We start from the raw sequence: 21,039 nt of genomic DNA on the forward strand, positions 1-21,039 counted from the left end.
AGCTATAAAATTCTGAGGGTAATATAACCCTGTTTTAGATCATTTGCACCATATGTACATTGATAGAGCCATGTACCTTGATGCACAACAGTGGCACTATTACGTTGACCGTAATATATTCAGTATCTCACAAAAGTGAGTACACCCCTCACATTTTAATATATATTTTATTATTATATCTTTTCATGTGACATCACTGAAGAAATGACACTTTGCTACAATGTAAAGTAGTGAGTGTACAGCCTGTATAACAGTGTAAATTTTCTGTCCCCTCAAAATAACTCAAAACACAGCCATTAATGTCTAAACCGCTGGCAACAAAAGTGAATACATCCCTAAGTGAAAATGTCCAAATTTGGCTCAAAGTGTCAATATTTTGCGTGGCCACCATTATTTTCCAGCACTGCCTTAACCCTCTTGGGAATGGAGTTCACCAGAGCTTCACAGGTTGCCACTGGAGTCCTCTTCCACTCCCCTATGAGGACATCACAGAGCTGGTGGATGTTACGGACCTTCCGCACCTCCACCTTCCATTTGAGGATGCCCCACAGATGCTCAATAGGGTTTAGGTTTGGAGACATGTTTGGCCAGTCCATCACTTTTACCTTCAGCTTCTTTAGCAAGCCAGTGGTCGTCTTGGAGGTGTGTTTGGGGTCTTGTTGGATCATGTTGGAATACTGGTTTGCAGCCCAGTTTCCAAAGGGATCATGCTCAGCATCAGTATGTCACAGTACATGTTGGCATTCATGGTTCCCTCAATGAACTGTAGCTCCCCAGTGCTGGCAGCACTCATGCAGCACCAGACCATGACACTTCCACCACCATGCTTGACTGTAGGCAAGACACACTTGTCTTTGTACTCCTCACCTGGTTGCTGCCACACACGCTTGACACCATCTGAACCAAATAAGTTTATCTTGGTCTTATCAGAGCACAGGACATGGTTCCAGTAATCCATGCCCTTAGTCTGCTTGTCTTCAGCAAACTGTTTGTGGGCTTTCTTGTGCATCATCTATAGAAGAGGCTTAGCAATGCTGACCAATTTTATGCAGTGTGCGGTGTATGTTCTGAGCACTGACAACCTCTGCAGCAATGCTGGCAGCACTCATACGTCTATTTCTCAAAGACAACTTCTAGATATGATGCTGAGCACATGCACTCAACTTCTATGGTTGATCATGATGGGGCCTGTTCTGAGTGGTACCTGTCCTGTTAAACCACTGTATGGTCTTGGCCACCATGCTGCAGCTCAGTTTCAGGGTCTTGGCCATCTTCTTATAGCCTAGGCCATCTTTATGTAGAGCAACAATTCTTTTTTTCAGATCATCAGAGAGTTCTTTGTCATGAGGTACCATGTTGAACATCCAGTGACCAGTATGAGAGAGTGAGGGCGATACCACCAAATTTAACACACCTGCTCCCCATTCACACCTGAGACCTTGTAACACTAATGAGTCACATGACACTGGGGAGGGAAAATGGCTAATTGGGCCCAATTTGGACATTTTCACTTAGGAGTGTACTCACTTTTGTTGCCAGCGGTTTAGACATTAATGGCTGTGTGTTGATTTATTTTGAGGGGACAGCTAATTTACACTGTTATACAAGCTGTTCACTCACTGCTTTACATTGTAGCAAAGTATAATTTCTTCAGTGTTGTCACATGGAAAGATATAATAAAATATTTACAAAATGTAAGGGGTGTACTCACTTTTGTCAGATACTGTAGGCAGCTATCAGAAAACAAGGCAGCTTTATGTACCCTTAGAACAGAGAATTCCTCATCTGCAAGGTTATGTAGGATCTCTGAAAAACTGTCTATTTATATATACTTCAAACAGCAAAGGGGAGCTAGAAGATTACGGGTTGCTGCAACATAAGTTATTTCCATCCACTTACTATAGAGTCCAACAAGTCCTATGTTGGGATACACTATCTCATCTTTCCTGTATCAGTTCTGTCACCCACTCAGTCTGAGAAGGGAAAGCCCAACCAAACCTAAAGGTCGTGACAATGAATGCAGTCTTCAGATGCTTGTTAGCTATTTTGTCAGACTGAAAATGACTGAGCACATAATAAATGCTATAGGGGAGGGAACTAGGCTGGAGAAATAAACAGATCACCAAGTTCTGGTGGCAATAGACATGAAAGACTAATCTAGACTCCTAGGTGACCCGATTAAGGCTTTGTTCACTCTTTTATGTAAATCCATTTTTATGCAAAAGGTAAATTACCATGTACGGTGCCTTTCAAAAGTATTCACCCCCCCGGCATTTTTCGTGTTTTGTTGCCTCACAAACTGGAATTAACATGGATTGTTTGAGGATTTGTATCATTTAATTTACAGAACATGCCCACAACTTTCAAGATGTTTTTTTTTATTGTGAAGCAAACAACAAATAGGACAAAATAACAGAAAAAGTCAATGTGCATAACTATTCACTGCCCTGAAGTCAATACTTTGTAGAGCCACCTTTTGCGGCTATCACAGCTCCAAGTCGCTTTGGATAAGTCTCTATGAGCTTGCCACATTTTACCACTGGGATTTTTGCCCATTCCTCCTTGCAAAACTGCTCCAGCTCCTTCAAGTTGGATGGTTTGCGCTTGTGAACAGCAATCTTTAAGTCTGACCACAGATTTTCTATTGGATTTAGGTCTGGGCTTTGACTAGGCCATTCCAACACATTTACATGTTTCCTCTTATACCACTTTGTTGCTTTAGCAGTGTGTTTGGGGTCATTGTCCTGCTGGAAGGTGAACCTCCGTCCTAGCCTCAATTTACACACAGAGTGGTACAGGTTTTGCTCAAGAATATCCCTGTATTTAGCACCATCCATATTTCTCTCAACCCTGACCAGTTTCCCAGTCCCGACTGCTGAAAAACATCCCCACAGCATGATGCTGCCACCACCATGTTTCACTGTGGGGATGGTGTTCTTTGGGTGATGTGATGTGCTGGGTTTGCGCCAGACATAGCGTTTTCTTTGATGGCCAAAAAGTTCAATTTTAGTCTCATCAGACCAGAGCACCTTCCTCCATACATTTTGGGAGTCTCCCACATGCCTTTTTGCAAACTCAAAATGTGCCAACTTTTTTTTTCTGAAAGTAATGGCTTTCTTCTGACCTCTCTGCCATTAAGCCCAACTCTATGGAGTGTACGGTTTATTGTCGTCCTATGTATAGATTCTCCAGTCTCTGCTGTGGAACTCTGCAGCTCCTCCAGGGTTACCTTAGGTCTCTGTGCTGCCTCTCTAATTAATGCCCTCATTGCCCAGTCCATGAGTTTTGGTGTGTGGCCGTCTCTTGGCAGGTTTGATGTTGTGCCATGTTCTTTCCATTTGGTTATGATAGATTTGATGGTGCTCCTAGGGATCATCAAAGATTTGGATATTTTTTTATAACCTAACCCTGACTTGTACTTCTCAACAACATTGTCCCTTACTTGTTTGGAGAGTTCCTTCTTCTTCATGGCAGTGTTTGGTTAGTGGTGCCTCTTGCTTAGGTGTTGCAGCCTCTGGGGCCTTTCAAAAAGGCAGAGCGACTTCAGTAGTGCTAATTAGGACAGCTCTCAGATCCTAAGTTGCGGCAGTGTGAACCAAGCCTAATAGTATATGGCTTGTCTACTGGTTAACTAGGCACAAATGTAATTGGAACCAGATAATTAGGTCTGGGTTTGCACTCTAGCTGGGCAGATATGGTCTACATGACTTCCAATTTAGTGATTTCCATTTTTTCCAAAATAGAGAAAGTAGGTGGTGAACATGCTAGTCTACCTATTTGATATGGGTTTAGTGAAATTCACATATGACACGTGCTTCTAAAGCCAGCCATATCTCAGCCGGTCCCTGATTCAAACCATGTATGGGCAGGCTGAATGTTGATCGTTTACAATCAAGCAAATTTCTTTGAGTGAATTTACTCCATCTATGGCCAGCCCAAGGAAGCTGCTACACATAGTGAAACAAATTAAGGATATATGTGTTTTGGTAGCAGGAGACCCACTCTCCAATCCCGTTTTCTGCAAATTCCTTTATCTGCAGACTGTTCTATGGTTGTGGTTAGATCCAATACATGTTCAATCCTTCTGACAGTGACAGCCTCTCATGTAAGCATCTCACCTGATTTGATTACTGTGTTATGTTACACTGCTATGAAACTGACCACAAATGCAAGTTTTGATTTTTTTAATGATTACTAATTTAAAGAGGAGTTTCTACACTGGCCACCAATATAATGGGGGATTACAGTGACCACTAATGTAATAGGAGCATTCACAGTAACCACCAATGTAAAGAGGGATTTACACTGACCATCACCAATGTAAGGGGGGCCTTTACACTGGTCACTAGTGGGAATGAAAGGATTATACACCAAGCCCCAATGTAATGAGAAGATTTACACTGACCACCAATGTAACTGAGACATTTAGCCTGGGTTCACATTTGTGTGTATCGGGAATACATACAAAATCGCTTTCCTGACACCACAGAAACATGCTGCCCTTTAGCAGATACACAGCAGTGCCATTAATTGTTAATGACACCCTCATGCAACGGCTGAGATGTGTGTATTCACACGCACCAAAATTCAGGGTGCTGCAGCACCATGTTATTTTGAAGAAGAATTTGCTTACCTTTGCAGAACAGGCTGATGTTAGGCTTAAAAGAGAAGTATGGGATTTTTTTTTTTTTTTTTAGATTCATACTTACCTAGGTGGATGCAGCATCAGTCCGATGCTGCATCTGTCCCCCGCTGCCTCTTCACTGAAACCGAGCCACCGGACACCGCCGGGCGGAGAGCTCCTGCCTGTCAACCAGCATCTCTCCTTCTCTGCTCCTCCACGCTCACTGGATCACTGAGCTGTGGAGAGGAGCGGCTTTCTCAGCCTCCCAACGACTCACTGAGAGGATGAGGCAGGCATCAGTCCAGGCACCTGGCGGATCCAGACTTCCAGAGTTGGGATGACACGGTGGACTGGACTGATCTGTGTGACATCAGGGAGCGGACTTCAGACTGCTCTCTGCTGAAAACGGTTCACAGGAGTACAAGACGAATTGCTCTCCTGTGACCCATAGGAGAAGTCCAGCCGAATGAGCTCAGGCTGGACTTCTCCTTTAATGACTATAGTTGTCGGCAAGACTTTCAAGCATGCTCCTTTGCCTCCACAGTGGGCAACATTCAGCAGAAGTGATGGTAGATATGACCTCAGGGGGACATGATATACATATTAAAGCTGCCTCTATTTACATATCAATGCAGCGGTTCATGGCTATTTACATATGCATGCCACCTTGATTTACATTTCAATACAGGTTATTTACATGTAAACACAGGGTCTGCAGGTGAGTCATCTGTACATGGCAATAAGGCATAGCTGGGCAGCAGCAACAGAACTTTACACTGAGATATCGGGACACAGCACATGACTAAAACTTCAAGGGATAAGGGAATTTAAACTGGGATAGTTGGCAAGTATGAGGCAGCTGCTTTTGGGCCCCACAACAATGATGGAGCCCAGGGCAGTTTCCCCCTTTGCCCTGTCTTAAAATGGTCCTGATGCTACTGTATGTATGGATCTGGAAGAGGCTCACTAGGCACGATTTTGACAGACCTGTCTATGAACTGTGATGTGTCCTAGATGAAGTACTATAATAGTGAATATGTTTCCTGACTGTACTGTAAACTTGTATAACATGACAAGCTTAAAACCACAACTCCATTAATCAGTAACTTGCCCAGAGATGAGCCAAATTAAGTTAGAAAGGGCAAGGCCACAGCTTTATTTGAAATTTCCAACATAGGACACTTAACCACAGCCAGTCACAGTTATACTGTGAGCATGCTTGAACTTTAACTTGGCCTAGTTTAAAAGGCCTGCCTTTACAGTGACTGTTGGACAGACATTGGACTGACCCAACTTTCATTTTAGGGCATAGCCCATTAAGGCAACATTTAATTATGGCAAGGTCAAAAACTGCCAAAAAGGCTGTGACAATCAACCATTTACAGGGTGAGTGGGCGGGCAACTCTTCTGAAGTTGCAGTCACTGCAGTCACTGATGATTTATCTCAGCATAGTTTTCAGGCCCGGGCCCCCTCACCCCGTGCCAAGGTAGCCAATCATTTTAGAGCCACTTTACATGTTGCCTATGTTCCCACCCAGTTCTTGAACCATGTCACCATCTGTCAAAGCTTTTTTCACTATGGGCTCAAGGGACCTTTATCATGCTGTGAACTTGCACCTTTATGCTTATTGGATTATTCAATTTTCTTTCAGCATATACATTCCATGCATATGCTTTGCTACACCTGCTTACTAACCATCTCCTTAGCTCTATTGCTAAAATAATGCTTTGCTGCAGGGTATGCACTTCAAGCTGGCTGCTTTACTTTACTCAACAGGACTGCTGACACTATCTGCAGATATCAACATAGCGTCTACCTTGTGTGAATTCGCTGCACAGAAGAACTTGTCCTATAGTTGCAGCATTGCATACTTATGTAAGATATAATCATATTAAGAGAGTGATGCTATGTCAAAACATTTAATTTATCAGAAGCATGATATATCACCTGAAGTCTTAGGCAGGGCTTCTTGCAATTAGGTGTAGAAGGGAAGCCCCAGCAAATGCAGACTGTGCGTTCAGGGCTGCTCACCAGCACCAGTTTCCTATGTCAAATTAAAACTAGCGGCTATGTCCGTACAACTGCGGTACAGCCACTGTATCCTAATACAGGCTGCCTGCACACAGCACCTGGAAGTTGAGAGGCCTATTCATGATAAACAGGCATCATCACCCATGTGAATGAGGCCTTAAATTAGAGAATGTGCTTTTTTTGGTTTGGATTTTTCACTCAATGGAGCGTGCACAACCCAAGTGAATGAGGCCTAAACGGGGTAATGGTTTAAATATCATGCAAAGTAAAAGAATCGGGGGAGTGTTGGGCAAATTTCAGACCGAGTCTACAGTCACCCTAGCTGGTTGCTAAGGAGCAGGCCAGGAAGCCATATGCCACATCCTTAACAACTGATGAGTCATCAGCTGTCAGGGGGGATTCCCCCCTGACAGCTGAATGTCAAATAAAGAATTGTTGGCAAAAAAAATGGGAAAAAAACAGTGTGGGGTCTCCCTTAAAATCTATACTAGACCCTTACATGAGCATGCAGCAAATGGGGACAAGGGCCTCTTCCCCACAACCCTGGGCTGTGGTTGTTGGGGTCTGCGGGTGGGGGGATTAACAGAATCTGGAAGCCCCCTTTAACAAGGAGGTGCCGAGATCCTGCCTTCACCCCATGTGAATGAGTATGGGGTATGTTGTACCCCTACTTATTCACCAAAAGAAGTGACACGTTTTGACAATTCCTTTATTAAAAATCCAAAAATAACAACCCCACAATGTAGATCCATCGTCAACTATGCCGCCCGCCAGACCAAAAAAAAAAAAGCTCTGCACACGTCAAAGGCTAACTGCTGACTGCCCATTCCTCAGGCTGACAGTTCTTTAATAGGTAAGGGGCGGGGCCACCCAGTACCTTCACCTGGTGGCCAGGCCCCATTTTGCCGTCACTGCCACAGCATGCACTGGGCGGTGATGTCACACTGAATATAGATTCACTCTGAAATTTGCCCAATATTCCCTCATTTTTTTTTTTCTACAATATTCAAACCATTATCTGGTTTAAGCCTCATTCACTTGGATTCACTCATTGGCACTCTCCGTAAGCCAAAAATCCAAACCAAAAAAAAAAAACACAAAATGCAGAAAAACTGCATGCAAAACGCATCAGGAACACAGGTCTCAAAACATGCTCAAAAAATGCATTAACCGCAACTTCATAGATGTGAGCCAAACTCAGTGATTGATAGATAGGATGAACTGTACAGTAAAGCACTTTCCCAATGAAGAACATATTTTAGGCAAATCTTGTTTGATGCTATAGAATTTTGTTTAAAAATGGGTGAAAACCACTGTGATAAATAGGGGGAAAGTTGAAAACAACTATATCTCTGGGACTTGTCAGATCAGCACCAGCCTCCGTCCTCTTTTCTGCCTTGAATTAATCTTTTCTGACAACACTGATCATAGTGGAGCCATCTAAGGTAGATATTACTGGAACAACAAACTGTAAAATACAAACTGAGCATGCAGATTCAAGCACAATAACAAAGCTGCTCTACTTCATGAAAGTGTTTCCGCCGGCTTCATTTCACTGTTTACAAAAAGTGGACTACGAGCCAAACTCTGCTAATGTCATTAACAGCATTGCAGGTGGAAACAAGTGTGCTGACAATTCCTCCGTTGGTGAAGTCTGGAGCATCCCTCCTTTCTTAGTTCATTGTAACAGCTTATTGGTCTAAAAGGCCATTGCAGTCCAATCTTTCAAATCATAAAATTTCAGGACATGTAAATACTATCACTGTACAATAAAAATATATATGTAGGATCAAACTGTAAGACAAAATAGTTATCAATGGAAATTAGTTCATCTGGATAGTTTGAGCCTATTTGCGAAAGGAGCACTTTTTTTTAACTCCGGAGGTCACTGTAGAATGGATGTCTAGATCATCCTTTTTCAACCAGGGTGCCTTGAGGTTTCTTCAGCGGTGCCTTGGCAAAATGCCTAAAAAGTTATCAAAAATTGTATACAAGCCAGCAGGTGGATCAAGCCTACCTTTTAGTTACACAAAACCATGGGTTTTCATTATGCACCAATATGACTTTCTTTTTTTTTTTTTTTTACCATAAAAATGTTATTAAAGTTTAGAGACGATACAGCAAATGATCATCAAATACATTACACCATCATGTAAATGGAAGATGACAAACCATAAGTTACATCAACAAAGGAGAGAGCCTACCATAAGGTAGATAAAGGATATCAGTCTAGCAAGACACCCTAAAAAGCATATAACACGCAATACAATTGATACAATTCTTGACCCAAATTAATGAGTGTCTATACTGAGATACTCTGTTAACGACTACCATATGAACATGAGGGGATATATAGGACATTTATGACAAACTTGGCCTATGAATAATGAGGAATATGAAAATGGTAGATAGCCATTTCAGGGCATGCCTATCTCATCCATTCACAGCCAACATAGCCAAACTACAGGGTAAAGAGAGAGAGAAAGAAAAAAAAAAGGGGTGGGGGTAGAGAATAAAAGAAGAGAAGGGAGGAGGCAAACAAAAAATAAGGGATGGAGAAGGGGGGTGGGACCACCACCAACTGCCCTCTCCACCCATTGCTAATGATTATGCTTAGTTGTACCCCCCCCAGAAGCAGGGAGCTGGTGAATCTGTTAGAATCCAGAATTGAACATCCTCAGCCAGATATCAATGTTTATCCTGTTGCATCTCCTGAAATGTCAGAGAGTCAGGTTAAACAGGCCTCCCAGGTCTCGGAGAACTTGGAGACTCTGTCAAGAGTGGTATGAATCAGCTCCTCCATCTCTGCAATGCGGTTTAACACGATAGAACCATTCCTTCATCGGAGGAGGGGAAATAGACCTCCAATGAGTTGGTACGCAAAGCCAAGCAGCGTTAATCATATGCATAGCAACCGATTTATAATAATGCTCTTTAGATATCCTAGAAAAATGAAGGAGGTACTGTGCCGGGGAGAACTCTAACAGGAGTGAAGAGACCGCTATGGTCGTATCATGCACCTTATGCCAAAAAAACTGGATCAGCAGGCAGTTCCACCAAATATGGAGGAAAGTGCTTTTCTCTCTACCACATCTCCAACAGCGATCAGGGACCGAAGGCAAAAATTTATGTAGTAAATCTGGCGTTCTATACCACCGCTTTTTCAATTTATATCCATTCTCTTGAGTAGAGACTAGGGATGAGCCCGCGGTTCGAGTCGAACCATTGGGTGTTTGTTCTAAAATGAACCAAACATATGGGACAATCGCAGGAAAAAAGAAGCGCCGCAGAACGCCCCATAATGCACCGCGAGATCGCAGTGCATTGCTGTATGATGATTGGCCAAAGCATGCACCTGACCTGCCTGGTTTGGCCAATCACAGCGTGCTCTGCTGAGAGAGCCATAACTGGCCAAAAGCAGGGTGCCTTTGGCCAATCATGGCTCAGGGGGACTAAGTCCACGCCCCACACTATATAAGGCTGCTTACATAGCGGCCATGTATAGTGTGTGGACTGAGCTAGATTAGGCAGGCAGGTTAGTTAGTGGCAGTGAAATTGATGTATATATACACACACTCTGCATTTAGCGTAGACAAGATATTTAGTGTAGACTCTTTATTCAAGTCAGTGTAGGCAGTGTATTTGATATATATATATATATATATATATATATATATATATATATATATATATATATATATATATATATATATATATATATATACTCTGCATTCGTTGTAGCCTATATATTCAGTGTAGACTCTATATTCAGTCAGTGCAGACAGTGTAGTTTATATAACACAGTGTATTGAAGTGGTTAAGGGGAACCCTGTGCCAAATTAAAAAAAAAAAAAAAGCCGTGCCCCCCCCCAATCCTTCAGGTCTGGTATGGATTTTAAGGGGAACCCCGTGCCCAAATATTTTTAAAAAATGGCGTGGGACTTTTTTTTTTTTTAATAAAGGAATTTTCAAAAAATGTCTGCTGTAGTTTTGACTTTTTTGACACTTTTTTGGTGCACGGGTAGGGGCACAATGTAACCTGAACCCATTCACATGGGGGGGCGGGATCTGGGTAGTACCCGGGTCCTCAAACACTTTTTATGGCAATAACATGCATATAAGCCTTTAAAATGAACACTTGATTTTTCACGTTTGTGTCCCATAGACTTTAACGGTGTTCGCACACATTCGGTGCAAACCGAACCGGGGGGGGGGGGGGGGGTGTTCAGCTCATCCCTAGTAGAGACGTTTAGCATTATGACTTTTTATGACTTTCTAGACACCAGCATCCTAACAACCAATGATGTCATCAGTTGATAAAAAGGATGTCTGTTGCCTTCACAGTATACTTGTTTGACCCTCCTTTTCCCCTCTCCCTCAGCACTGGGGTCACATTAGTTGACTGATGGAGAGAAATTGGGGGAGAAGAGAAACATTGGAATACTAGTCAGTATCAGTACTAGTGTGCAAAAGTGTATTTGCTTTGGAAGAATAAATCACCTCTAACATTGGTGTCCTATGTTTGGATGCTGCTGCATTATGTAAAACTATTAGAATAGTTTTTACATTTTAGAATGAGGTGCCTCAAGACTGTCCATCATTTTAAAGGGTGCCTTAAGACTGTCTATAATTTTAAAGGGTGCCTTAACTGAAAAAAGGTTGAGAAACACTGATCTAGATCAAAATTAGCAGTGTGCAAGTTTACAAGAACTACATAAAATAGTGGCGGTACCGCCGGCTGAATGTGACATGAGTTTAATTTTTGCTGCAGCATGGGTACAGGTCAGAGCACCTGCATTTCTGTGTTTAGGTGGGTGGTAAAACCATGGCTCACCTGCCTACTACCCCTCCCCCCAGCTTGCACCTTTGTGAACAAGACCTAGGATTCAATATTTATGTCTGCAATTGGTTACCCAATTATATAGCAGCAGATTTTTTTTACTGAGATAATATGAAAGCTAGGAATGAGCCCAAACGAAATCCAAAAGAGTATTCAAATGCAAAAGTCAAGATGAAATACATAGGAACTGTAACATCCAAAATAAAAAGCAAAAAAGGTTAAGCCCCTGTTCACATCGGCACGGTTTGACATGTCAAATCGCATGCCAAATCGCAGCCTATTGCTGGCAATGGCACTGTGCCAAATGGCACAACGCCGACTTTGCGGCGCCGCAACGATTTCCAAAAGTAGTTTCTGCACTACTTTTGGCAACTTTGGGGGCGATTTCAATAGACATCTGTGCATGAACCCCCACAGATGTCTTTCAAATCACCTGGAATTTTCCCTAAGACACACATCAAGATCTGTAAGTTAACAAAAGTTGCTGTCAAAATAGAAATTAGAGAACATAGTTACATAGTTAGATTGAAAAAAGACACAAGTCCATCCAGTTCGACCATAAAAAAAATAAATAAATAAAATAGAAAAAATGTCGTAAAATCCAATATACCCAATTCTATACCCACAGTTGATCCAGAGGAAGGCAAAAAATCCCAGCAAAGCATGATCCAATTTGCTACAGCAGGGGAAAAAAATCCTTCCTGATCCCCGAGAGGCAATTGGCTTTTCCCTGGATCAACTTTACCTATAAATGTTAGTACCCAGTTATATTATGTACATTTAGGAAAGAATCCAGGCCTTTCTTAAAGCAATCTACTGAGCTGGCCAGAACCACCTCTGGAGGGAGTCTATTCCACATTTTCACAGCTCTCACTGTGAAGAAACCTTTCCATATTTGGAGATGAAATCTCTTTTTCTCTAGACTTAAAGAGTGTCCCCTAGTCCTCTGTGGGGACTGCAAAGTGAATAACTCAACACCAAGTTCACTATATGGACCCCTTATATATTTGAACATGTTGATCATATCCCCCCTTATTCTCCTTTTCTCAAGAGTCAAGAAATTCAGTTCTTCTAATCTTTCCTCATAGCTGAGCTCCTCCATGCCTCTTATCAGTTTGGCTGCCCTTCTTAGCACTTTCTTCAGTTCCCCGATATCCTTTTTGAGAACTGGTGCCCAAAACTGAATTGCATATTCCAGATGAGGTCTTACTAATGATTTGTACAGGGAGAAAAATATACCTCTCTCTCTGGAGTCCATACCTCTCTTAATACAAGAAAGGACTTTGCTCGTTTTGGAAACCGCAGCTTGGCATTGCAATCCAAGAATACGAACTAGACTCCATCGTGGGTAGTGAGATTATCTAGGAAGCCTTTTAAGTGAAGGTCAGCCAACCAGAATACTTAAATAATTAAACCAAAAAGCAAGTAATTCAAAATTACCAGTTCTTAAATTCGATGGCTGCATTCGTTTTCTTATTAAGTTTTTCTTTCTTCTATTTTCATATGATGATCTGGCCAGTAAGTCTGTTATTTTTCAGCAGAACAAGCTCTCTTCCAGATGTATCAGTTTACAGGGATTATACATACCATTTAACACTGAGAGGGATGCTTACAATGAGTACATTTGATTTATTTATGTCAAACCTTTATCCCAAAAGAAAAAAAAAATCCTACTGTATTTGCTGTAACTGATTATTAGGCGTTAGCTGGAGTTTTGCTTCAATTTATTAGTGTATCAAAATCTGCTAGTACATCTAACACATCTTCCCTCAGACTGACAATTCTGCTGTCTTCTGTGCTCTTACATCTAGAGTGTAGACAGGTGGTGTGTTACTGGCTAGATCACCAAAGGCTTAAAAAAAATAAAACAAATGCAGCCACCACATCTAAGGATTGGTAAGCTGCAATATATCACATTTTTGGAATTGGGTTTAATACCACTTTAATATTGATATGTCAGTGTGTACCTGCATGTGGCATAACATAGGTTAAGAATGTGCATATACAAGGGTGTGTTTATGTACACAGAGTGATATAGTGAATAAAGAGGGCAAGGATGTGTACTTGTACCTTTATTCAAAAAGACACAAGAGGACGGGACAGGTAAGTCCCCCAAAAGAAGAATTCATCAACTGCCTGATCATTTGCGACAATCTTACTACTATTTAATGGCCGTGATTATCTTGCATCTCATGATGTAAAAACAATAAGAAAATGTACAATATAACACAATGTAACAGATGGTAAGATGTTAAAATACAATTATGTTCCACTTACCAACAAAAAAGAATACATACACCTCTTCATCACCCTCACTTAGTTCTTTAATGTTCCCAGTAAATAGAAGCCACAAGCCAACAGCTACTATTGCAGATCCTGCCAGCTGAAAATAAGACAGAAATGTCAGTAAATAAAATAACCCTTTAAGTCTATAAAACCAAAGCTTTAATTACATATTTAATTCAAAGTGTTCAGCATAATGAACTTCCAATGTTCAAGTTCATAATAAAACTGTTAGGCTTAATGTACACAGATAATAACCCATGTTTAAAACATCCGTTTTGCCGCATTTACATGCCGCATTTAGCAGCGTTTTGCCATGTTTTGCGTTTAGAAACGTTTAAAAAAAACCTTTTTTTTTCAAAATAGCCAAAAATGAAAAACGCCTGTAAACGAAACGCGTCTAAACGCGAGTTACCGCGTTTAGCCACATTTGGTGTCTAAACATAGCTTCTGGATGCAGTTTTTCGGGTTCCAAGAAAAGCCCCTAAACGCAACTGCCTAGAAAGGACTATAAACGACCCTGTGTACATGTACTGATAAGATAACATAGAGGAGAGTTCAGGAGCTGTTGAAAAAAAATGCCCAACTGCTCCTAAACCTCTGTTTACCAGCAGCAGTGTACATGAGGCCTAAAATTTGCATATTATTATAGTGTTTTAAGAAACCAATAAAGGCTTAAAGTAAGTTTACCAATGTTTAGGAACATGAATCCTGACAAGTATAAGAGATGTTGTCACAGCTTGCTTACACCGCACAGCAACACCAAGGAAGGCAATTGCTTTATCTCATCCTTTTGTACCCCAAGATCATTGATTCCTAAAATTCCAGATCAAATTTAGCAGAGTCTGCATTTTTATTAAGAGCATACAAAATTTTTATTAAGTACTATGTTTAAATAAAACACAGGTAGATGCCATTTTCTAGACTAGAGCAATGTTTATTGACGGTGCTGCAGAGAGCACATATGGGGGGGCAGTACAGCCAAAAATGGCTGTGATCGAGCTGTCACTGGACAGCTCAGATCATAGTCACAATGTATGGATCCAATCTGTGGGCTCTCTACCTTGTGATCACTGTGAACTAATCACAATGATCACCATTGTAAACACTGCTAGTGTTTACAACCATTCAAGCCATTCACAACAGAGGTCACCACAGAGCAAAGTGCCACTGACCACCAATGACTGTAGTGTTGTTTTTGTTAGGTTTAAAGTTCCACTGACCACCACTGATTGTGAGATTGTTCTTTTTCACATCACATGTTTTGGTAATTATGCATGTGGCAGATAGAAGTCCATACTGGATAGGTTATGGTGGTCAATCCAAAGGGGTAGGGTTTTTGGGTAAAGATCTGTGTAATAATGTTACCAAGGAGTTCCTGGGCAAAGAGATGGTCAGGACTGACCTTGTGTGTTTAAAGTCTTGGAACTATAAATACCACCAGATATGTAGATGGGAACCAGGTGTGCTGCTTCTAAAACAATTTGGGGAAGCCCCAAGTGCAAATTTATGTGTGTTAGAACCATGTACCACCAAAAGAGCACCTATAGAAGTATTGGGTTAAGAAGTTGTGCTTCATTCTGGGAGATCAAAGGTTTCCCCAAAGTCAGCTACCCAATTCACCATGTAGGGAAGTTGGTGGGACTGGAGGAGGAGTTTAATGTGTAGTAGAGTTGGAAAATCAAAAACAACAAAATCTATTTTCCAGCTAACTTACCAACCAGTCTGCAACAAACTAAACTGTCCTATCTAACAGTTCACGTTAAAACCTGGGGTTTAGTTTGCACACATTTGCAAATATATGCAAGTTGGAGGACATATATAATAATAAATAGATTAACCACTTGCCTTCTGGGCACTTTTAGCCCCTTCCTTTTACCCCTCTTCCTGCCCAGACCAATGTTCAGCTTTCAGTGCTGTCACACTTTTAATGACAATTGCGCAGTCATGATATTCGCCAACTGATTCTGAACCCCCCTTTCCCACTCACTGCCTGTTTTTTCCAGCTCATTCTGTGCCTCTCTCTTGTTCCTTCTCAAACTTCAAACTTCCCTTTATTGCTGAAATAACTAACCTTATTCAGAAAGCCAAGCCTTCTACCTGTCAGTTAGATCCTCTCCCCACTGTCCTGGTTACAGCTTGTCTACCCTCTCTGTCCTCCTTATTAACTGATATCATACATTCTTCTCTCAGGTGCAGACCCCAGTGACTTCTGTAATCTTTGGCCCATCCCCAACCTTTCTCTTCTGTCCAAATTCCTTGAAAAAACAGTTGCTTCTCAGGTCTATGCTTACCTCTCTGACCTATTTGATCGAATTCAGTCTGTTTTCTGTCCCCTACATAGCACTGAAACTGCCTTGGTAAAAATCACAAATGATCTCCTCATGGCAGCTGACTCTGGTCTCATAACTATCCTCATCCTCCTCGATAGTGTGGCCTTTGATACCATTTCTTACAACATGCTCCTTGACAGATTAGCCTCCACTGGATTCACTGACACACCACTGAACTGGTTTAAATCTCCTCTTTCTGGCCGTACTCAATTCATCAAACTCAAATCTCAACCATCTCTACTCACTACTGGTGTGCCCCTGGGTTCTGTCCTGGGGCCCCTTCTGTTTATAATCTATCTTCTTCCACTTGGTCTCATATTTCGTAAATGTAACATTCACTTCCATTGCTATGCGGATGACACCTAGGTCCACCTGTCCACTAAACCTACTACCACCCTTACACCCAAATCCCTTACAGATTGTTTACAATCAAATCCTGGCTCTCTTCCAACTCTCTCAAATTCAACAGTGACAAAACTGAGGTTCTCCTCATTGGTACAAAAACCACCCTGACAAGCTTAACAGTTTTTTAGTTAATATCGATAACTCCATAGCCTTTCCCTCCCCTCAGGTAAAGAGTCTGGGTGTCATCCACAATGGCATACTGTCTTTCCAAGGCCATATCAGTAATGTCACTCGGCCAACATATTTCCATCTACGTAAAATTAATCATCTCCGTCCATTTCTCACACCCAACAAGACTGCCATTCTCATTCACAATGTGGTCACTTCCCGCATAGATTACTGCAATTCCCTTCTTTTTGGTCTCCCTTTCAAGTCTATCCATAAACTGCAACTGGCTCAGAACTCTGCTGCTCACATCATTACTAGGACCTTCTCGTTTAATCACTTCACTCCTGTGCTTCAGCACCTTCACTGCCTTCCGGCCAAATATCATATTGATTTCAAGATTCTGTTACTTACCTTTAAGGTCTTTCATAACCTCGATCCTTCGTACCCTTCAGAACTCCTGCATATAAACAGACCCTCCCGCACTTTCAGGTCTTCTTTTTCCATTCATCCCAATGTTCCATCTGCCTGCTTGACCACTATGGGATTGAGAGCCTTTAGCTGTTCTGCCCCCCCCGACTTTGGAACACCCTGACACCTGCCATCCGCAACATTGATTTCCAACCCATCTTCCAATCACGTCTCAAAACTCATCTTTTTAAACTAGCATACTCTGTCTGACTTCAATGATTACTTTTTTTGTTGCTTTGTTGTTATCTTTTTAAGGTGACCTTGGGTGTTCTGAAAGGCGCCTATAAATAAAATGTATTATTATTATTATTAATATTATGCAGCACTGTACCAATATAACATTTTTATATTTTTTTTCACACAAATAGAGCTTTCTTTTGGTGGTATTTAATCACCACTGGGTTTTTTATTTTTTGCTAAATAAATGGAAAAAAAAATAGTTTTTCTGTTATAAAATTTTGCAAACAGGTAATTTTTCAAGTTCACTGGTGTGCACTGATGAGGCTGCACTGATGGGCACTGATAGGCTGCACTGATGGGCACTGATAGGCTGCACTGATGGGCACTGATATGGCGGCACTGGTGGGCACTGATAGGCTGCACGGATAAGGAGACACTGATGAGGTTGCACTGATATGTGGCACTAATAGGCGGCACTGATTGGCACTGATAGGCGGCATTGATAGGCTGCACTGATAAGAAGACACTGATGAGGCTGCACTGATATGTGGCACTGATAGGCGGCACTGATGGGTTACTAATAGGTGGCACTGATAGGTGGAACTGATAAGGAGGCACTGATTAGCACAGTGGTTCTCAACTCCGGTCCTCAGGACCCACTAGCAGGCCAGATTTTAAGTATTACCTTGGGGAAATGCAGACTAGAATACTACAATCACTGAGCAGCAAATGATATCACCTGTGATGTATTTCAGTTATCTTGCAAACCTGGCCTGTTAGTGGGGAGTTGAGAACCACTGGATTAGCAGAATTGATTGGCAGCACTGATTAGCACTGATCTGCAGCACTAATGTGCACTGTTGGGGCTGCACTGATGATCAGGACACTAATGATCAGGGCCCTGATTATCAGTGCTGATGTCCCCTTTCACACTAGCTAGTTACTGGCTCTCTCCTCTCCTCACACTCTCAGTGTGAGCAAAGGAAAGGTGATAACCGGCAAGTGTGTTTACATCATGATCAGCTGTGATTGGAAACTGCTGATCATGTGGTAAAAAGCCTCTGTGATTGGCTCTTTACCTTGATCTGTGATCAGCTGTGTGCGATGCACACAGCGGTGCACGCCACAGCGGGCACGGTTCTGGGAGGACATCATATGACGCCCTCCCAGAAATAGACACCCACGCTGTAGTCATCACTTGACTTTAGCGCGGTTGGGAAGCGGTTAAGGGAGGGTAGCTATGCCTGGAGGAAGCCTACCCTGCCTTAAAGGTATAGGAACACACTGGGCACCCAGCAATAGTACAATGGCAGTGAAGGTATCCATTTTGTTCCCTCACCAATTCACCAACAGTACAAACAAATGGCAACCACCCCAACCTATAACTGGCCTTTGTGGGGATGCACTGGATACCTTTGCTGCCATTGTGCTATTGCTCCAACTTTGGAGGTTCTCAGAATTTATAGTGTTAGGACTGTAGTACACTTGGGGGGTCACAAGTTAGCCTGCAATTTCCTGCCTGTATATTCTTACCTCCTTGCTGCAGTGCTTTTTCTACCCTGATTCCTTTTACATGTGTGGTTTGGCTGTGCTCACCTATGGGCATCGACTGCTATTCTGTGGGCTTTTATTTCCTTCGCTTCCATCACTTCCTGACCCGCCTCCTAGTTTGCTTGCCTATATAAGATATGCTCAGTCATGGGTGTCCACAGAACTCTTTTCAGGGGGGGGCATCATTTTAAGGTCACCCATGCTCCACCCCTTTTCAACAATGTCATAAAGGGGAGGGGCTTGGTCATCATATAAAGTGCAGGCATGCAAAGGTTTGAGAAATCTGATGCAAAAGCTTAATAGAAGGATCAAGATGCCATTGTCTGATTAGCAATTTCTAATCTGTTTATAACCCCTACCCTGCCCTGCCCCTAAGCCCGCACCTAAACACACCCCTATAAATTATCTCATAAAATTACACTGTTAAATGTTTTATGCAGAATTAAGTTCCAAAAATAAATATTAACAACAATACTAACATAAAGAATATCAGTGCCCATCAGTGCAGCCTATTTGTGCCAATTAGTGCAGCCTCATCAGTGCCCATCAGTACAGTGCCTCCCCTCGCCCCCCATGCAGACGCCCATGTGCTCAGTGTAGTCCACATTGCCTGAGCAACTTCCCAGTTCTCTGAGTTGGTGTTTGCTTGCTACTTGTATATCCTGTGGCTCACTATCTGTATACCGACCCCGGCTTCGTTCACCGTCTGTGCTTGTTTGTGGTCCATCCTGACCTTGGCTTGTCTCCTGGATATCCTGTTGTTCTGTCCTGCTGTTTGTACTCTGCACATCTGAGTGGTCTCTGCATCATCAGGTGGGCAAACCTGGAGGCCACGACCTGGTTTTAGCTTGCGGCAAGTCCCTACCATCAGGAGCTCTAGGGAAGAAGCTGGCTGAGGCTTAGACTCTACGGTCTGCGGAACCCCAAATTGGCGATCTAAAAGGGCTCACTACCACAGACACTTGACATAGAATGCTCTGCAGCTTACGCACATATTTGCAAATGTGTGCAAACTAAACCCCTGGTTTTAGCGTGAACTGTTAGACAGGACAATTCAGTTTGTTGCAGGCTGGTTGGTAAGTGAGCTGGGAATTTTTCTTTGTTGTTTTTTGACACGCGTCACCCTTCTATGTGCGCCTTGCTGCACAGGCCAGTTATAGGTTGGGGTGGTTGCCATTTGTATGTAGAGTTGGGAAATCAAGCCTGTGAGCGTAGGGTCCTGCAAGCAAGGGCTATGGTACAACTTTATGAGGGAAGAAATATAGGGGTTGATTTACTAAAGGCAAATAGACCTGCAGTTTGCAAAGTGCAGTTGCACTCTGTAAGTGCAGTTGCTCCAGAGCTTAGGTAAACCTTCAATACCCTATCACGTGCAAGGAAAATAAAAAAAACAGCATTTTTTACTGCTTGTGATTGGATGACAGAAATCAGCAGAGCTTCATTTAATAAGCTCTGGAGCAACTGCTCTTACAGTGTGCAACTTCACTTTGCAAAGTGTACAGTCTATTTTCCTTTAGTAAAGCAACCTCATAATATCTTATTTGAAAACAGCAGAAAGTTCTGAAAGTACCATCAGTCTCGTAGATATAGGAGAGACTTGGACCTTTTATAGTAATCATGTTATATACATATTTTATTCACTTAAGGCAGGGGTCTCAAACTGGCGGCCCTCCAGCTGTTGCAGAACTACAACTGCCATGAGGCATTGCAAGGCAGACATTTACTCCCATAGGCAGAGGCATGATGGGACTTAGGGGTTCCACCATCTAAAGGCAAAAAGATCCTCATGGGCTGTAGGGAAAGATAGGGCAGTTCACTATATGTGCTAGAGGTAGATCAGAGGGGATTTTTTTTTATTGGCAATGGTGGAGGACGTTAAAGTGCCACTGACCACCAGTGATCGTGGGATCCTTTTTTCAAAGGATTCCCAAGTTGTTGGTCTTTTTTCTTTTATATAGTAAAAATAAAAAACAGTGACCACCAAAATAAAGCTCTACCTGTTTCAAAAATATATATAAAATTAAGTTGGGTACAGTTTTACATGACAACAAGCAATGCAAACTGAAAAAATGGCTTGGTAATAAAGGTTTTTATACAGGCTGGTACTCAAGTTTTCTTAAACTTTATTTATTTATTTTTTGTATTTTTTCTTTAACCACCTCAATACAGTCCACCTACACCGCCTTCCTGCCCAGACCAATTTTCAGCTTTTAGC

At 42.1% G+C, this 21,039-nt stretch overlaps 1 protein-coding gene across 1 annotated transcript in view; it reads right to left on the minus strand.

Annotated features, from left to right (window-relative positions):
* TSPAN2 (tetraspanin 2) overlaps positions 1-21,039 on the minus strand; it is a 303,693-nt gene that overhangs the window by 169,568 nt on the left and 113,086 nt on the right. Inside the window, exon 2 of the mRNA XM_073615666.1 lies at positions 13,774-13,879. Coding sequence (XP_073471767.1) covers positions 13,774-13,879 — 106 coding nt within the window. The remainder of the gene's footprint in view (positions 1-13,773; positions 13,880-21,039) is intronic.

Source organism: Aquarana catesbeiana, linkage group LG02 (genome assembly GCF_042186555.1).
Source record: "Aquarana catesbeiana isolate 2022-GZ linkage group LG02, ASM4218655v1, whole genome shotgun sequence".
NCBI classification, from domain to species: domain Eukaryota; kingdom Metazoa; phylum Chordata; class Amphibia; order Anura; family Ranidae; genus Aquarana; species Aquarana catesbeiana.